We start from the raw sequence: 19,775 nt of genomic DNA, 5'->3' as shown, positions 1-19,775 counted from the left end.
GCTGGACAAAGCATGGCAGACGTTAACTCTTTCTCTGACGAGCTTCCATAAGGATGCTGCAAGGATTGGGTGCCAAAGAGCACGGTCATACTTTCAGCCTGATATACACTTTCAGAACTATCTTAAGCGAAATCCCCTTCCCATGTCCAGAACTACTTACCCACCAGTCATACTATCCACTAAGGCAACAAAACACCATATGGAGAATTCTAACTTATTCAGGCTAATGTAAACAATAAATGATTGTCCTTCAACAATTAAAAACATGGGAAATGTTATATGAGCTTGAAACATAGAATTACATAGCAGCTGCTTCACATAAAAAAAGGAAAGACACAGCCACACCAACTGGCCAACCATTAAATACAAAGCTCCAGTACTGGTTGGACTACTTTATGGGCCGAATTAGAACTTGGACTTTACTGAGAAAGAAAGCCTAGGTTTCACCATTATGTTTCTGCACAATCCTAAGTATCAAGTTAACTTGATGTATTCTGGATGAATACAACAGGGGAACTTCCAATGCAAGGGAAGTACTTTATAATCCGGAACTAGACCTATATTTTCAAGAGCAGCACTTTAGTTGCTGACTTAACAGCTCCAGGCAAAATACGGTAGATTGCTGTGGTTGTTCGAGCAGCTCAGAAATCAGGGAGTACAATGATACATTGCAGACAGATGATCTGCCTCCCTTTGAAATCTGAAAATTACAGCGTTGACGGAATTCACTGATCGCTGGCTTAGTTGAAACTCAAAGGATCACTTTTCAAATCATTAATATAAATGGACATGGTTTGATAATTGCTTGAACTTTGTGACATTAGATGCCAATAGGACCTGGCAAAAAAAATCACGCACTAAAACAATTAGATTGTCCATTGTTACCTTTAACAGAATATTCGACCTACAAGCATTTTTTGAAACTACATCAATTTAGCAAAATTTAGAAAAAAACAATTTGGTGACCTCCTCAATCTGCAGCGTACTGAGAAGAATGAACTAAGACTCTGTGAAACAGATTTTCTATTTTAGAGACCAAACTAAAATGGGTTTTTAGTTAGAAGATTGAAATATTGTTCAGGTTTAAAAGCATACTAAATAGGGCTTTATCCAGCATTTACAATAGTGTCCTTCAATAATAAAGCTACATGGGATCACTCACTTCACCCACTTCATTATGCATTTCTGTAATACATCCAATATTCACACATCTATGTAAATAATTTCATGGTTTGATGTTAGAAACCTGGAAGTATATTGCAGACATTATAATCTGACATATTTCCTTTGTATTGTACGTCAGTATGCTACTCAAAAAAGTGTTGAGGTAACTTCTGTGCTATCAATCATTACTGTGACCGTGAGTCATGAATGTCAGTAATAAACTGTTTTGCAAGTACTTGGGACTTTATACTAACGTTCTTTTTCCAGCAGTTAATAAGATACCCGTGTAATTAATTAGAACTCTAGTCAAGAGCTTTGACAGTTCTTGAGTTCTGTTATATAAGCTCTTAGTTCAGGGGAATTGAACATCCATAATTTCCTGTACATTACTAATGTAGCCACCACAAGCCACAGCTTCATGGGTGAGAGGAATACTGCTAAGGTCCCATAGGTCAGCAACAGGAAGACACAAGAGTAGACCTGCCAGGCCAGCAGGAGAAATGCAACCAAATGGATTGGCAGGTAGATGATCTTCCTGCTGTATCGCAGATGGGAACAGAAGCCATGACCATGGCATCGAAGCAGCAGACACCAGCACGCGTACGCCATCATGGGGAAGTTGAAAAACGCCAACTGCAACAGTTCACAAAAAAGACATTATGTATTAACAACAAAAAACACCAGAATATACGATTATTAAACCAAGACAAACTAACAAAAATAATTTTAAAAACTTGTCGTTTAAGTCTTAAAAAAGTATACAAGATTTATTTTCTCTTTTGGAAAATATGTTGCCTCGCTTTCTGGTTTTAAGCACCTTTTCAATAAGGTGATGTGTTGCACTACAGAAGGGTCATTGGATGGAACCAGAAGGAAGAAGCAGTTCCCAAATAGCGATTTCTAGTCTGATTGAGAACACCACAGACTTTATGATAAGACATCTTGACAGAGCCTTCACAACAGATTTAGAAATCAGCTCATGAAAAAGACAGCCCTAGAAAACAGTCTACATCATGTGACAAAAGGTGTGGTAAAGTGATAGATGGCAGGTATATTAGACCAGCCTTGGTCAATAGTAGCCTGCTTTAACCCCTTCGCGACCTTTGCCGGTTCAGGACCGTCATGACAAGAAGGTCACTAAATGACCTTTGACGGTCCTGAACCGTCAAAGAGTTAAATAAGCTTAGAAAGTGATCAAGGATCACTTTCTTCGCTTAAACGGCCTTGCTGCAATGCCTCGATGTCGAGGCATTCAGCAAGGCCGAGATCGGCATCGGGGGCCATGTCTGGCCCCTCCCCGGGGCGTCAACAGCTGCCATACATTGTATGGCGGCGGACGCCCGTTTTAAAAGCGTTTAGGAGGCGATCAACGATCGCCTCCTAAACTTAAATGGTGTCGCTGGAATGCCTCGATCAGGAGGCATCCAGCGACACCAAACACTTACCTTTAGGTGGGCTGTGACCGCTCCGGAGAGCGGTCACAGCCGCAGCTGCCGGTGATCTTCGCCATCAAGTAAGATGGCGGCGGCCCGGGAAATAAAACAAGAGAGACGAAAAAGTTCGCTAGAGGGTCTCCAGACCCTCTAGAGAACTGGCTCCACTTGCTGGTTGAATACAGGTACTGCATTCAACCATGCAAGTCAATGGAGCCCAGCTTTCTAATCACTATGTGATTAGTAAAATATTCAAAAAAAAAAAAAAAATGGAAAAAAAAAAAAAAAATGTGCTAACATTTAAAAATAATTATGCAGTGATGTCACTAGATGAACCATCCAGTACCAGCAAAATGTGTAAAAAAAAAATATAAAAAAAGTATTAAAAAAATAAAAAAAAATAAAAAAATAAAGTTTATTATTTTGAGCAAGTGCTAAAATTTCTCAAAAATCTCAAAGAGTTAAAATAAAAGCACTTCAAATACCCAAGGGGTGTCTAATATATAAAAAAAATGGCTGATGGGGTAAATTGGAGTGGCCTAGCTCACAGATAGGGCATAAGTACAGACTGACCAAAATGGAGAAAAAAAGCGCACTTCCCAAATGTGGCATTTTAAATCTGAAACAACCCGACAAACCCATGCATGTCGGGTATCACTGCACTCAGGAGATGTTCCTGAACACATATTGGGGGGTTGTTTGACAGTGACATATACCAGAACCTGTATATCTATAACTAAAGTACAATTTGTGTGAAAAAAATTACTATTACAAAGTTTGACAAAGTGTAGTTCTATAATTGGTGCATGGAAAGGGTTAAAATAACAGCATTCGGAATACCCTGGGGTGTCTAGTTTTCCAAAATATATGGTTTGAATGGGTTAAATTTAGTTAACCGGCTTCAAAGATATTCCAAAGAGGAGATGGAGGCAGAATGACCAAACGACCACCTGAATTACGCATGCCCCAAAAGTAGCCTTTTACCAGCCAAACAATCTGACAAACCCATGCATGTGGGGTATCGCTGTACTCAGGAGATGTTCCTGAACACACATTGGGGTGTTGTTAGACAGTGGCATAGACCAGAACCTGTATATCTATAACTAAAGTACAATTTGTGTGGAAAAAAAAATAAAAAAAATTACTATTACAAAGTTTGACAAAGTGTAGTTGTATAATTGGTGCATGGAAAGGGTTAAAATTACAGCATTTGGAATACCCTGGGGTGTCTAGTTTTCAAAAATATATGGTTTGAATGGGTTAAATTGAGTTAACCAGCTTCAAAGATGTTCCAAAGAGGAGATGGAGGCAGACTGACCAGATTTGTTAAAAAAGATTTGGAAATCATAAAACGCTGCTTGTACTTATTGCCCTATAACTTACAAAAAACAGCAAAAAAACATAAAAACATTGGGTATCTCTAAACTCAGGACAAGTAGTAGAATCTATTTAGCTAGTTTTTTTACTTGCTTTTTTAGGTGAGTAAAAGATTTTTCAAATAAAAGTCATAAAATGTCTTTTTTTTCAATTTTTCACCATGTTTTTTTTATTTTTTTATAGTAAATAAGATGATACGATCACAATAATGGTATCTGAAGAAAGCCCATCTTGTCCTGAAAAAAACAATATATAACTTATGTGGGTACACTAAATGGGTGAGGAGAAAATTACACCTGAACACAAGCACCACAAAAGTGTCAAAACAGCCTCGGTCCCACAGGGTAGAAAACGAAAAATGAGCCCGGTCCTTAAGGGGTTAAAATATGTCCCAGGGAAATATGTTGTTTGTTTACAAACTGCACTACTGGCAGTTTGCAAAACATGGTAAGGGTCCCTGGGGCGGAGCACCTGGAAGAGCAGGGTGGGCCAGTGCTCCAACAGCACTAATTGCTGTTTTGATCCAGTCCAGAGCCTGCATTCTGGACAGGAGCTCCACAGGTGTGGGCTAAGTAACAGCTCACCTGTGGCTAATTAATTAGCAGGCAGAAGGTTAAAGGGTTTGAGCCTGATTCAGAGGAGGAAGCCACTGTTATGCCAGCTAGGAGAGCTGATAAACTGAGGGGTGGTTTCTCTCTGCAAAGCCATATTGATGGTAAATTGTGACCTGTTTTGTCCTAAGCAAAGACTGTTATTCTGCTTACAACCGCTGCTGTTTATTCCTTTAAAATAAACATTGAAGCTGAGCTGGATGTGTCCTGGACTTAATTTACCCTAGAAGACTGTGGTTACACCCAAGATCCTTGACAAAAATCCCAAGGAAAAGGGAGGCCTGTCACAATCAGCAGTACTAATCTTTGGCCCTCAAAGCCCCATAATGGGTCAGGTTTCTAGAATTCCTCTTGACTAGTACTGACAGCTCAAACATCATTGAGCGTTTGTGAGGATATTCTAAATAACCCTTCCCCCTGAAAGTGAAACAACAAACTGGCTGTTGACAGATGTGTCAAGTGGTTTACAGTCATTGCTCAACGCAACAGAAATAAATGTTCAAACCTGAGATATTCCAACAAAGTACGTCAGGCTCCCTTGTAAAAAATGTCCTCCAACAATCACTCCGAAGGCAAAGCATACTCCCATATGGCCATCTATTATCTCACCGATAAACCAGGGACCTAAGCGTTTGAGAAGAGAAGCAAAAATTATGAAATCGTATATAAATCAATCATACAAATTAATCTGTAGGGTGAAGTTGAATTTGGAAAAAACTGGAAACAGAGAATGAGTTCTAAACAGTCTTTGGTCTTGTAATAGTACTCTTCCCACGGTAGGGTAATCATATTGGCCCTTTAACTACTGAAAAGATACGGGTGCAGAATTTCATAAGTGTCCTTATATCCATGGCAAACTAATGAAAATGTTGCTAGGCTTATATTTTTTACACTATGCTTTTTGCTTTCTTGGTGAAGCCCTCCACCAGCTCCCTATTAACAAAAATTAAATTTAAAATCCCTGTACCAAAATATAAAGCCTGCTCCGATATACATTTTTACTGAAATGAAGTCTTTCATGCGTGCTTATCACCTCTTTCTGCTTACAAGTCCTCATTTCTGCTGCCCCATACATCTGGAACCTACTTCCACCGAACCTCCAGCCTTCATGCTCCTTCTAAATATTCAAGAAAAATCTGAAAACCCACCTCTTCAGAGAGAGACACCATCTTTGCAGCTAGAACTTCCAGCAACAGGACTATCCCCCTTTCTTTATACCTTATGCTTCTCTATACCCAATATCCTCTAGAGCATAAGCTTGTGAGCATCTCCCTCTAAGACAAATCAGTACATTAGGTAGTGTGTCAATTTTAGTTTTGTCAAAAAGATAAAGCTAGGAAAATATTTTAAGTCGCCCATGGTGCATATGAACGACAAAGCCTACTCATCACCACTCGAGTTACTCTTTCATATCTGCTCAGCTGAGAATAGAGATGTGAGTCCAACACACAGTGACATTTGGTGGCTGCATTACAGTACCCACAAAGTAAAAGCTTCTCCCAATGCACGTTTAGTCATCTTATTTCCTGAGAGATTGTTACTTACCAACCGCAGTGTACAAGTTCAGCAGCAAGATGGCATAAAAGAAAGTGTTGGTTTTGCCCATCACGTGTACAGAGAAGGACGTTAGTGCAAGAAATCCGGGAGGCCCTGGAAAAAATCATGTGAGGAAAATTGGGACAAGGACTGGTTAAAACAAAGGTTTATCACTTAAACATTCTAGGTATCAATCTTAAGGAACTAGATTACACTCCACCAACCTCACCTGGCATCAAACAAAAATCACCGAAGGTTACCTTTGTGGTTCAGCACATTTCAGAAGATAGCCAAGCATAGGCTCCAAAAGTGCCGCTTGTATTGTATTTATCTATTAGATTTAATAATTGCTTTTTTTTCTAAAATATTGATTATAACCCACTGTAGCTAGACACTGTGCGGTCATAGGTTACATAGTTAAAAATCTGCACACTGTACAGAAAAACAGGATATTAATGGGCCCCTATCTAGATATTCTACACATCCACAAACTGCTTTAATAAACCGATCAATTATATGCATGGATATTCAGGGGATATAGCAGATTCCCACTAAAATGTTTATCCAAATGGCCAACTCTCCACGTCATCCAACACAAGAATTCCAGGTTGTTCTATAACTACTGTGACAGTGAACCGGGCATGGTGGTGGATAACATATATATTTCTAAGAAAATACTGCAGTGCAATGTATTTGATAACCCCAGGGAGAATGTTTTTTTACCAACAAAATAATGGTAATGTTGTAGTTATGTTTGGGTCCCTGGGGTGGAGCATTTGGAGAGAAGGGAGGGCCAGTGCTCCACTCCACAGTTTACTTGCAGCAGGTGATGAAGCCAGTCCAGGAGTTCTGGTTCTCTCAGATTGTTACTCACCTGTTACCAATGAGCAGCAGGGGGCTGCTACAAAAAGGAGCCCTGTGAGTTATTCAGGTGAGAAACACACAAGCAGTGAGTGAGACTGCATTTTTCTCCTAAAGAATCTGCTGAACGGTTCCTAAACAAAAAGGTCTGTGCTAAATGTGTTTGTTGGTAGCGGGTAAGCCATCCAACGAGAGTTAGTGGCTGTTTGTCAGTAAGTGCTCAGAGAGCAAGGCTTTTCTTTTTGTTTGTTTTATTTATGTTTGTTTAATAAAAAGGACTACAATTTCTAAAAAAAATTCAGCCTTATGTGGTATTTCAAACCTTGAGACTGTGTGGTTACCTGATCCCAGCTCACACTACCCAATCTAATGGTCACCCTATAAGCACCTTCCAAAGGTACGAATCACATAAAATCATAGCACAATGAACACCTGCAAGATCCTTGTGAATTATATGGAGCCATCTAAGTTCCTTGTCATCCTATGAGCATCACCTAAAGGTCCTAGTCAATATCAGGTCCTTGTTAATGAAACACAATTGTGCCGATTGGGATACTTGTCAGAATAAAGCATTGCACGGTTTCCGCACTATTAATTGAACATAGATAGTGTAGCCGCTTTCATCTAAATAGAAAATAGTTTGGCACCCACCTTTAAGGACTGGTTTCTTCTTATACCTGAATATGAGCAGCACGGTGATTTGGCTCAGCACAGCCAGTACAAACAGCACTTGCCCCTGGGGAGAATTCCAACAACCCTTAACAGAGTTTCATTTTCATCACAGAAAACAGTTTTCAAACCAGCTATAATCATACAACATCATCAAGGAATGAAAGAACCTTGAATTAAAGAGATAGTGTCACTTGACAATTAACAGTATTTATTGCTGTAATTGTCCATTAATTCCTTGGTGTGGGAGGCATGATGTATAAAGCCCAAATGCTTTAAACCATGCTTTAAACCATAGATACATGTGTAAAAATAGATCATAGATGTAATAATTAATCCAAAGCCAAAGTTTTAGCAGTTGGCCTGCTGGCCTGGGGCATTCAGGTGTGTTAACACAACGCCATGGGGCATCGGTTTTAGGGAAGCGATTGTTGCTGCCCATCAATCCGGGGAGGGTTATAAAGGCCATCACTCAATATTACTCAAAAGTGAAAACATTCAAGACAATCTTCCCAGGAGTGCTCAGAGAAGTTGCAAAAAAAAAAAACACCCCAAGAGATACATCTCAGACTCTACAAGCCCAGGGTCCCTCAATGTCACCTTTGCCCCCATATAGCTTGAGAGCAGCTACTTTGCCCCCAAACAGCTTGTGAGAGACCAGCGCAGTCCAGGTCAGAAGGGCCCTTTCTGAACAATTTAGAAGCGTTACAGAGAGAGACAGGAACAAATGGTTGGAGGAGTCGCCCGGGCCCTGTCGCACTTGCAACTGCTGCAACCCCTGTAGTTATGCTACTGGTTATATTTACCTAATTTTAAGACCAGAAAGGAACAGATGATTGTTATTATGTCCTAATATGTAAAAACATAGAACCTGGAGAGAGCGTACTTTATTTTTTTTTTGTACGCAAGCGTATGTGTTAACCGCCCCCTTTACATTGTACAGTGCTGCGTAATTTGTTGGCACTTAAAAATAAAAACATAATAATAATGATACAATAATATACATATGCCACTATAAGTTAACAAAAAATACACTTTATGTGAAATAATTAAATATATAAGATCACAAGTCACTTCTATAATATACAAATCCATTTTATCAACACACCTTATACTACTAAATCCAAACTTTGTTCTGTTTTTATTTTTAGTACCAAATAGATCTTGTTCTACATTGCTATATACGACTTGGATTGTTAAAATGATTTATGCTATAGAGTTTTATTCAAGTCTTGGAGTAAATATTCATCAGGAACCTTGAGGTCTATAAAGGGGGGGGGTGTAAATTTATGGGCAAGTTAAATGCGTGGATTGCATTCCAGCTGCAGCCTCTCTGACATTATCCGAATCACCGATCGCCTGACTGATGTAGCTTCCAGTAAGAGGTATACAACAACATTATTGTTCTCATGGTTATGCCAGGCATCTGAGTCTGGAATGTGCTGCATAATCCATCGCACTGGGCTGCTCATACGTTACATACAATAACAGGCAACGTAGCTTCACCGTGCTCACAAAACACTGACCAATCCACTGCAACAATGTTACAGATTTCTGTGATTTCATGAAAATTAAACATACATAGACTTAGTCACAGAATCAATGGTTTCTTCTTGACCACATTTGCAAAACAGGGATGACCAATCTTTTGGTACTTTCTCAAGTAAATATAACTTCTATTTTTAACTTGGTTGGTCCTGCTTTTGACAACTACTACTGTCACATGCAATTAAATGAAATTCAATTTAGGTCTTCTGTACAGTATATTCCTAGTGACCCCTCCATGTTAGCCACAGGTGATTTGATCATCTGTAACACAATGGGTTTGCAGAACAACAAAACTGTGGCCACAAAAGACTTCCCCAATCATGTTTTTTAGTTTCCTGACCTAGGGGTCAGTCTAGCCATACATTCTAACGTCATACAGTCTCACGTAAACCTCTTATGCTCACAACACACACTATACATTCATGCTAATGCCATACGGTAACAAACACCATGCAAGCTAGCACAGCGCTATTGTACACATGCACGCGCACACACACGGGCTAACACTATAAACAAATTACACGTTCCAACACTATCGACACTGACACTGACTCTGGCATTACAATACAATAGACATACTGACTCTGGCACTATACATTTATACACACACACTCACAGACTGACAGCACTATACATATACACACACTGACTAACACTACGGTATACACACACACCGACTCAACACTATACATATACACATCTATTCTACAGTATACACACAGACTGACTCCAGCACTCCAGCCTCATTGGCAACAATGAGGCCATAAATGTTTGAGAAGGCGCCCGGTCTCACTTTTCAGGCTGGCTCACCCGACTATACAATAATTGGTTAAAAATTACACACCATGTGCCTTTATGGAGAGTACTTTACATGTAATGCACACCTTTAAAAAAAATATATGTCTTACTTACCAAGATATAATGGTCGGTAAGCAGAATAAGAGTTGGAAGCAAACTGAAGCTAAGAGATATATCTTCTTCTAAACTGAACAAATGGCTTCTTGTCTGGCTGTTTTCAGCTGTATCCTGGAATAAATAATACACTGATTCGCCACAGAAAAAAACAACAAAAATACGCACTGTTCGGTGCTTGTAACCCGAAAAGCCATTTTCACCTGTGTGCTCCTAGCTCCTAAAATTCTTGAGGGAATATCCCGATGCAGCGCAAGGGATTGGAAGGGGGTAAATGATGCATGTGTCTGCAGAGATTTGGGGTTCATTAACTAAACCTTACATTCCTCCATATGGATAGCCATGGAGCTCACAGATCTTGACATCTGGAAGCTTGGCAAGATCGATGTAAACATGCTCACAACTTTCCCCTGGGTTGAAAGAAGCCACTGGGGACATGGAAAATTGGAGCTACTTAGAGTTGGTTAATTTGCAATACCTTTTCATATGCATAGTAGCAGAATGCAGTCACCCAACAACTTCAAGCTCATGGTTTGGTGAACCAATATACCAGGGTGTCTCAAGTAGGAACTCAATACTGCAGAAGCAGTACCTTAATATTAATCTGTTGCACAATTTATATTACTGTCTCACCAGTTGTAACTTGTAAGAGCTGTACAAAGTGTTTTGTGACACTGTACAGCCCCAGGGAGATGTTTTGTGCATATTTTATGTACAGATGATGTGCAAATACTGCGTATGGGTACCTGGGGTGGAACCAGGGCCGGCCTTAGGGGTGTGCGATCTGTGCGGCCACACAGTGCACCATGGTAACAGGGGCGCCTGCCCGGGACTTAAATTAAAACATTTGGGTTTTTTTGTTTGTTTGTTTTTTTAACATCCTCCATGTTAAATAACGTTTTTTCCACTTTATTTAACACGGAGGATGTTAAATAAAGATTAAAAAAAAACAAAAAACGGTCGCTCGTGAATGAGCGCCCCTCATTCTCCGTGACTCCGTTCCGGTGCCGGCGTTTCATGCTGAGCACAGCGGCAGAGCGGGAAGACAGATGCCTCCCGCTCCCACCGCAGGTAAGGAAGTAGGGAGAGTGGGTAGATAGTGAGAAGGTGCAGAGGGGGGTAGATAGTGAGAAAGGGCAGAGGGGGTAGATAGTGAGAAGGGCCAGATGGGGGAAGGCAGTGAGAAAGGGCAGAGGTGGTAGATAGTGAGAAGGGGCAGAGGGGGGAGATTTTTTTCCTTTCTATTTTTTTGGGGATGGGGGCGCCAGAGGAGTAGTCCGCACAGGGCGCCAGAACACTTAAGGACGGCTCTGGGTGGAGCATTTGAACAGCGGGGTAGGCCAGCACTGCAACAGGTACAAGAAATGGACATTTAAATGTCCCCAAGCCAAAGAATCAGAGACATTGTTGAGAGGGAGTCGGTTCCTCTGTGCTCCCAGGAGAAGGAAAAGCCCTGAAGGAAAGTATGTGAGCCAAGCGTTACCTGCTTGGACTTTTGTATGCATTGTCTGGGGAGGTTTTCCAGAGCCTGGCTTAGCCAAGTCTGGCAAGGAGGTATAAGGTAGAGAGTGCTTAGGCTGATCAGCCAAGACCAGCAAAGTATAAGCCATTTTATTTTGGAGATGGTGGTCTTGTGCATAAAAAAAATAAAAAATAAAAAAAAGCACGGTTTGCTGAAAATACATAGATCCTGAGCCTTATTGCCCAAGAAGACCTTGCTTATCATCATTGGAAGTGACATTTATGGCCTTCAGTGACATGTTTTTGTCACACTGTATATTCTGAATTTTGAGAAAGCAGTTCTAAAAGTCTGGTTTCATATGTAAATGTAGCATCTAGTTAACACAGTCTGTTTTTGGATGTACTGCACACACACACATCTGGTTCCTATGAATAAAGTGAAACTGGCCAATGATTACTAAAAAGCAACAGCTCATGCAAGTAGAACATAGAAATAAATGAATTTCTGAACTGTTACATGGACACGTCACTTAAAAAGCAAATGTACTTTACTCCCAAGCTCCTCTCTTCTGTTGTTAATTAATTTGTTGTAAGGACGTAATGGTAAGCAGGCAATGCAATAGGGATTCGGATAAAGCAAGCAAGATGTTGGGTTGTATAGCTGGACGCATTACTAGCATAAAGAGATTCACAGATGTCTGATGAGACCGCACCTGTGCTGTAGTGATTCTAGGAGGTGGCCTTAAAACCGTAAACTAAACCAAACGCATGATATCCTACCTTGGCCTGAACTTTGATCTCATGAAGGCCAGTGACGTAGTCTGCAGGAGTCCACTCCAAGACGTACAGAGGTCCTGATACATGGCCAGCCTCACCCAGCATGACTTTATCGATGCTCACCTTCACGGAGGTGATGGGATTTGGAGAGAACACCAGGATTCTTAAAGGGGTGGGAAGTTACATCAGCTTGCGATGAATAGATATTTGCCATATGCACAATGATAAATACCTGTTTAAATTACCTTCATATATCCTACCACAATAAGCAAGTACTTCATTATATAATTTACCATCGGCTCCTATCTATTTACTCTAAGTGCAAAGTTGAACTCTTTACCCACAGCTGGAGGGCCTTATGGACCTAATGACTGTACCCTATGCAAACCCGAAGCTATTACCAAAACATGCTCTCCCTTTCATGTGTCTTAATTAAAAGCAAGCTAAGAAATAAAATTATTTAATCAAATATAGGTCTATGTATGATAAATGTTACATTAACAGTCTGCAGCTCACTTTTCTGAAACCATGACCTGTAAATACAATACAAAGTGAAGCTGACCAAGCCCACAAAGAACATGAACCTGAAGAGTAATCTGCGGTCAATTCGGCAAAACCTTATAGCCATAATATGCAACCAAGATGGGAAAGCGTGCATTAAATAAGAAGGGGGTTAGCACTTGCGCTAGACATCCTCCAGTTAAGATGTAGGAATAGCACTTATTTCACTGTATCCATGACTATAATGTGAATCTTATTATTAAAAGCATACTGAGTGAGATGATTTTCTGCAAAGCTGTTAATCACAGTTTGAGCTTTAAAATGTAATTAAAGTAGAGAGAACTGACAAGCATCCAAGCAGATATACTTTCAAAAATATGGTGTTGCAAATTTCTACAGTAACTGCAATTTCTATAAATTATTTTTTTAACAAGATAGCAAAGCATTGTCTACTCACAATGTCAACTGAACCACTTTACTTACTTATCAGAACACAGCGGAAGTTTTAGTGACCTTTTCTCCTAAGACCTAATGCACAAATACTGAGATTTGTTATTCTATGAACTATGGTAAATTCTAGTGCGTCAGTCTGTGTTTCAGAGATAATAATGGAATACAAAGATACCTGATGTGCGTAGAAAGTTGGATCCTCCTTAAAGGCTCCTGAGCAGGATTTGAGTACAGTGCAGATTTAGGGTTGGTGATGAGAATGGCTGGCCACTCCTCAAATTTTAGATCTATAAAGCTAAACATGTCATGATCGAAGGTGAAGATACGGTACCTGGTACAGAAGAGACAGAGAAGATGACACATGAAGCCTCTATGTGGTGTGCATGCATGTAAGTAAATTTATTGTACTTAAGAGGGGAAATGTCACATCCAATATGAATCAGTGTGTTAATCCAGTAGGTAAATCCTTATGGCACTTGTATTCTTATTAAATGTATTCACATTTATTATTTACAGCTCATTTCATGATATTTTATTTCCATGTGGTTCTTGGTAAAAACTGCACTGGGACCCTGGTAAGGAGTTCTAACATACATACTGCACTCTTCCTAGGTCCATGAGCCAACACTGCTATAGATTATCTTTCTATAACGCTATTATCAGAAATGTCTTAGGGCAAGGCAGTTGTTTAAAAAATGTTATGACAGCAAGATGGCAGATCCAAAGCTGCATAGCGGTTTAAGAACTTGTCAGGAACTTGACAACTCTCCTTTAACTACACTCAGCCATAAGTCGGTGATAAACAACCTTTAGCAGCTTTCCATCTCTTACAGACTATTACTCCAACGGTCTACAGAAGAAGGAGAAACATATTTTCCCCTGTGGTGTCTTAAGCAGGTACCTTCTGTTACTCATCCAGTCTCCGAGTTCCAGCTCCAGGGTCCCATGCTGATGTTGACTATGCAAGGCCGGAGCTAACCCTCCCAGGGTGTGCAGGTGTCCACACAAATACGCCACAGCTGAACTAGGAACATAGACACGCATATTACACTTATCAGCACTAAGAGTCCAATGAAAAAATGCATTAATAGTGGTTTCTGCCACAGACACAAAAAAGATTTAAATTACTGCCAATTATACGGAGCATGAGATAAATGCAGCCTTAATGGAAAATAACTAGTTCTAAAAGATTTAAAAGAAACAAGAACATTGTCAATGAAGTAACCAGTATTTCCAACTGTTTTTCGACATTCAAAATACTTTGTAGGTAAGGCTTATTGTCATGACAGCATCTAACAGGAAAACTCTGGCTATGTAATCTGGGATAAAGAAATGGTATTGGGTCACATGATTTTGGCCACTGCTCCGTGATATAGACTAAGCCTCCCTGTTTGTTCACTTATGTCCCCCATTATGTCACATCAATCTCCCTATGGATTGCAGGGAATGCAACCCGTACCTTGTTATTGATGAAAGGATTGTCTGTACAATAGGGTTGTTAACCAGTGTGAACCTGCTGACTATCCGCTCTCCATGCAATTATACTTGGTTGTTGGATGCAAGACTGGTAGCACAAGTCTCAACACAGAGAAAATGACAGGGGCATTTTAAAACACAAATTAAAGTCGCAATGTGTGGTTTGTTGTGACTTCTGTATCTTTAGAAGCCCAATGAAAGCATGGAGCCTGACCTCATTACAGCCCGGACACCTGGGGAAGAGGAGACAATGGTGGAGGTTGGGTAGTGACCAAACCATACTGAGTGATTGCTGTAGAGGCTGTCCGTTGCCAGCGTGGAAAGCTTGTGCATTTGTTTCTGTAAAGGAACAAAACATACCATTAGAAGTGACAGTTACAAATTACATGTTGGTAAACACCAGTAACAGTTTTATGCACAATTCTCAAAGTAAAAAGGAAAGCATTGTGATCATATTGCTGAACAACTCTACAATGCTACTCGTTTCTCTTTTGATCTATACACTTGCTAATAACGCAGACAGGTACAATGCACAGGCATTCTTCAAATGCACAGATTTTTCTACCGCTGATGAGCTCGGAGCAACCATATGGGTCGATATAAATAAAGAAAACTGAGGGGAAGACTATTGTGTATTACACTACATGTCTGAGTAACCAATGGTCAAGCATTTAAGAGACAAAGAATCAGGGCACTCTACAGCAGATATGCAAATAAGGTACTTTTTCTGATTTCAAATTAAAGAAAAATAAAATTGTCCTAGATTCAAGCAATGGACTAATCCTCATGCATCAGCTAGCTAAAAGCTGTTAAGCCTCTGAGCACCAGGGGAATGTTGACACGGCCCTCAAATACAATAGATTAATACAGATTAATTTATAATAGAAAATGTACTGCTGCGAGCGATAACTTTCTAAAATCAGTCACAATACAAAACCTGTAGTGAGCGTGTAATGAATTTAATCTGAATTAGACCCACAAATGCTAAATTCTGCATAGTTTACCTTATCTAGGATGCCAAAGAAGTTGTATGGTCGCTTGGGCCCTGGGGTAAGGGTGGCATCTACACAGATAAATGAATAATTCCCAAACGGGGTACGGTGAACATAATGGAAAGAGCCTTCTTTCTGCCATGCAGAGTATTTCCTTAAAAAATATTGAAAACAAATGCTATATTTTTGCACTTTTGCTGTAGTTATATATAGGAGACAATCTTATCAACAGGTCAATACCTACAAAGGAAAATAAATAATAAAAGATGCTTGTTCCAAAAGCATGCAGGTGATAGTATACAGCACCACAGGGTCTCCACACATAGGAGGGGGGTTAAATGCCACAATAATTTCCAAAAAAGTATACGTCAAATATATAATTGGACATGGTTTTTCCACTGTTTTCTCAGATTACACCTTCATAGGAGCTGTACTCACCTGTCCATTGACACACAGACACACACATTTTTATTTGTGTGTGCACCCTGTTATGTCACTATGTTGATTTTTCCCTATAGACCCCTTATTATTTTTAATAATGCCACCAAAGAAACCGCCAGTTACACTGCCAATCCCATATGCCAATCCATGCGGACAGGCAGGGGATGCCAAAGATCCAGCAGCAGTATCCTCTCTTCTGTCAATACCTTTCCATATAAACATGAGTCTTCCGTGTATGAATGAAGTCTCACCTGTACATCTAAAGTTACAAAACTATGACTGAATGTAGAAGAAAGTGGTGCCGAGCGGATCACCAAACCCACTACACACAGTACAGCCACAATTGCTGTTTTTTCTGTGTCAATTGTTTCCATGCCCTGGCAACTCTTGCAGTCTAGCAAGACAGTGTGTTTTTGCTGAAATTATTATTGGTCTATAAAGAAACATATCACACAGAAATCCAAGATGAGATGGTACACAAGGCTGCAAAAACAGTGCTGAATTAGGTATTTACTATATTTAGTTAACCCATTATGTTTCCCAAATCCAGCACTTTACAATTACATACACCAAATAACTTCTCGTTCTCTGCATTTTCTTCCCCACTAATCTCTGTCCTACTGTTAAGTTACTGGTTGTTGCTGATTGGTTCAGGCAGCCTTTTTAAAGGTGGGTGGGGGAGAAGATAGAGAGGGACAGGAACCTGATAGATTATGCTTACCCTGCCACCCTGAAATAAACACATAAACAAAAAAACACATACAAAGCAATCACACGGATTGCCAAACAAACGAACATGCTGTAGGTAGTCAATTGATATATGTGGCTAGGCTGGGTTGGGTAAAGCTGGGTTTATAAATAGTGTCTAGAAGACGCCTGCAAGTTAGAGTAAAGGGATGGTAAGGTGGGCAGAAGATTGCCCATTACACATCGTATAGGTAAACTGCATTTTAACTCTTTTGTGTTTTATTTTTTTACCTGTAGTAGTTCTTAAAGCTGTTCAGGTCAGCAATGTTAAATGAATCTGAATTAAAAGAAAAAAGTATTTTAAAACAGATTATGGTTTTGAGCTTCAAACTAAATAGATAACTAAAACCTACCCAAAAAGTCCATGTACAATATGGAGGCAAGCAATGTGTGACTCGTTGGCCTTCTTTCAGAACATGAGTTAAATATATAGCCCTGGAGACCTACCGTGGTTCCCTCGTATATCAATCCATTTGGTTTTCTCCAGAATCCGGGACTTCTTCAGGACAGATTGGTAAATCTGCCATTCGACTTCAAACTGATCTGAGCCCATCTTATCCTTGGTCTTTCCATCCGTAAGATCCCCTTGAATACATGTTAAAGTCTTAGTAAAACAGCATGCAAAATCACATGGGCACACACAACTAAACTTGTTTAAAACAATAGTGTTACAAAATAAAAATGTTTAGTTTTAACAATACTTTATAGGCTTAATAAAATGATCTTAAACTTGACTGACCCACACAAAGCCCTGGCCTCCATCCCATTGAACACCTTTGGGATGAACTAGAATGGAGATTGTGAGCCAGGACACAATCTCACAAATATTCCAATGAATGAATTCGAAAAATTCTCACAGAAACTCTAAAATCTTGTGGAAAGTCTTCCCAGAAGCGTGAAGCTTTTATAGCTGCATAGGTGTGTGGGGGGGGGCAAATACATAGTAATGCCTATGTATTTAAAAGTCCCTGTTGGTGGGATGGTCAGGTGTCCCAATACTTTTGTCTATATAGGGTGTGTATATATTTGTTTACAGTCTGTATCCATTACAGATGTTTGTATCCATTACAGATGTTTGTATATTTGTTAGGCAAGCCTAACAAATCTATAGCTCCCTCTAATGTCAAAACTCTACCTCCTGTATATGTGCTGGACGCAGCACACAGCAATAACAGTTCTGACCTCTCTGTGAAAGCCGATTCAAACTGAATCCATGGTTTGCTTAAAATTTTAATTTAGACTGTTGTTCTCATGCCTCCCAAACCCCCCTATTCAGAAGTCCTTCTTTGGGATCCACGTCACTCTGTCTTCTTTTCCTTCCCCCAACGTTACTCTTTCCTAGAGCTCAGAACGTTTGGTGGCAGTGTAACACAGGGACATTTAAAGGGACATTTCAGCCATCATATGCACTGCGGGGAACTCTTTGTGTCTGCTCCCAGCTAATGCGTGTTTTTTCTTTATTTTTGTTTTTAAGAATGCATATTAAATTATAAATGTAAATAAAATACATGATTCTTGTACTATATGTCTGTCAGTTACATGCACAGCTATGAATAGGTCACAGCCTTGTTGGTAGTTGTTGTTATCAGGATGCATTTTGAAGCGTTCCATGCCACGCCGATAGGTGGCAGTATCCTTTCCGCAATGTATTTCCTGTAAATAGAAAGCACTCACCTGTGGCTAAAACCAGTGCTGGGCTGATGACAGGGAGGCTTTCTGTGCAGAAGCTTTCAAACTGCGAGACCCTGATGGGATCCAGGAACTTACTGACGTGGATATCAGTCACCTGCGTCATTCAAAGCCACACTTTCTTACAAACCCACAAGGCATATTATTATCAGAATATCACAATCACAGAACCTTTAAAGGATAATCTTAATTACCATAGAATATTATAAATTAATCGAATGAATCAGTGATTTTCCTAAATATGCGCACGCTTCTCCCGTATCATAAAACTAACCTCAATATACATTTCTCTCTATAGCAATATACGTGTATAATGTATTTATAGCATGTGTGTCTTTCGCATTCCTCTACAACGTTTATCTGTGTATGCCCACTCAGGCTTATTTCTTCAGCCCCCGGTCCTCTCTATCACCCCCTTTTCACCAGCCATCTCTCACCTGCACAGCCCAGAAGATGTTGCTGAGCTCCCTGCCGGGCACCGGTCCCCTGTCATTCTCCATATGGCGCCTCTTGAAACGCGCCCTGCGTGGTGTTGAGCTGTACCTGCCCAGAGCCAGTGCCAGCAGCACCACCAGCAACAAGCCACCTGCCAGCTTCAGCATCCCGCCCAATGCCCACCAACACCGCATCCCAATCCTGCCCTTCACCTGGAAACCTGTCAACCTCAGCTCTTTCGCAGCAGTCACTTCCGGCACCGGCAATACCATAGAGATGCGCCGGGGCCGCTATAGCGGCATGCTTGTTTGGGGTCAGTCCGAGGACCGTGTGCGGCGGGATAACTAGTCTAATCCTTTATCGAATGTGTGTTCCCAATCATATTCTTACATATCACGTATATTATCTGCACATTATTTCATTTAGACAAGAAATGTAACAGTATTACAAAACAGATACGATCCGTTTACTGAAACAACGTAATGCTATTAAGATTGAATAATGATTGACATATGCCTCTCAAGAGTTTCTATGCTATCTTTTTTAGTCATGGCGCGTATAAACAGTGTAATAATAAAGCATTCATACAGCGACTTTCTTGACGGTTTTCTAGTGACATGCGAAAGTGCCAGTGCCACGCTGCCGTAAAGCGACGTCTTGCACGGATACTGAGCCGCACACTCTGAATTGCTGCC

General features: G+C 40.2%; 1 protein-coding gene across 1 annotated transcript; it reads right to left on the bottom strand.

Moving 5' to 3' along the window:
* Nucleotides 1-1,388: 1,388 nt before the first annotated feature.
* Nucleotides 1,389-19,311, bottom strand: TMEM62 (transmembrane protein 62). The gene is made up of 14 exons (XM_053475277.1): nucleotides 19,083-19,311; nucleotides 18,631-18,742; nucleotides 17,404-17,541; nucleotides 17,188-17,233; nucleotides 15,781-15,922; nucleotides 14,991-15,115; nucleotides 14,202-14,324; nucleotides 13,476-13,631; nucleotides 12,353-12,512; nucleotides 10,112-10,225; nucleotides 7,634-7,718; nucleotides 6,131-6,235; nucleotides 5,091-5,209; nucleotides 1,389-1,797 (listed from the first exon to the last, which is right to left on the bottom strand). Exons 1-14 carry the CDS (start codon nucleotides 19,272-19,274, stop codon nucleotides 1,471-1,473), a joined length of 1,944 nt encoding a protein of 647 aa, XP_053331252.1. The 5' UTR covers nucleotides 19,275-19,311; the 3' UTR covers nucleotides 1,389-1,470.
* Nucleotides 19,312-19,775: the final 464 nt, after the last annotated feature.

Source organism: Spea bombifrons, chromosome 9 (assembly GCF_027358695.1).
Source record: "Spea bombifrons isolate aSpeBom1 chromosome 9, aSpeBom1.2.pri, whole genome shotgun sequence".
Lineage (NCBI taxonomy): Eukaryota > Metazoa > Chordata > Amphibia > Anura > Pelobatidae > Spea > Spea bombifrons.
Note: the sequence above shows the minus strand (reverse complement) of the source record. Positions and strands in the feature narration are given on the sequence as shown.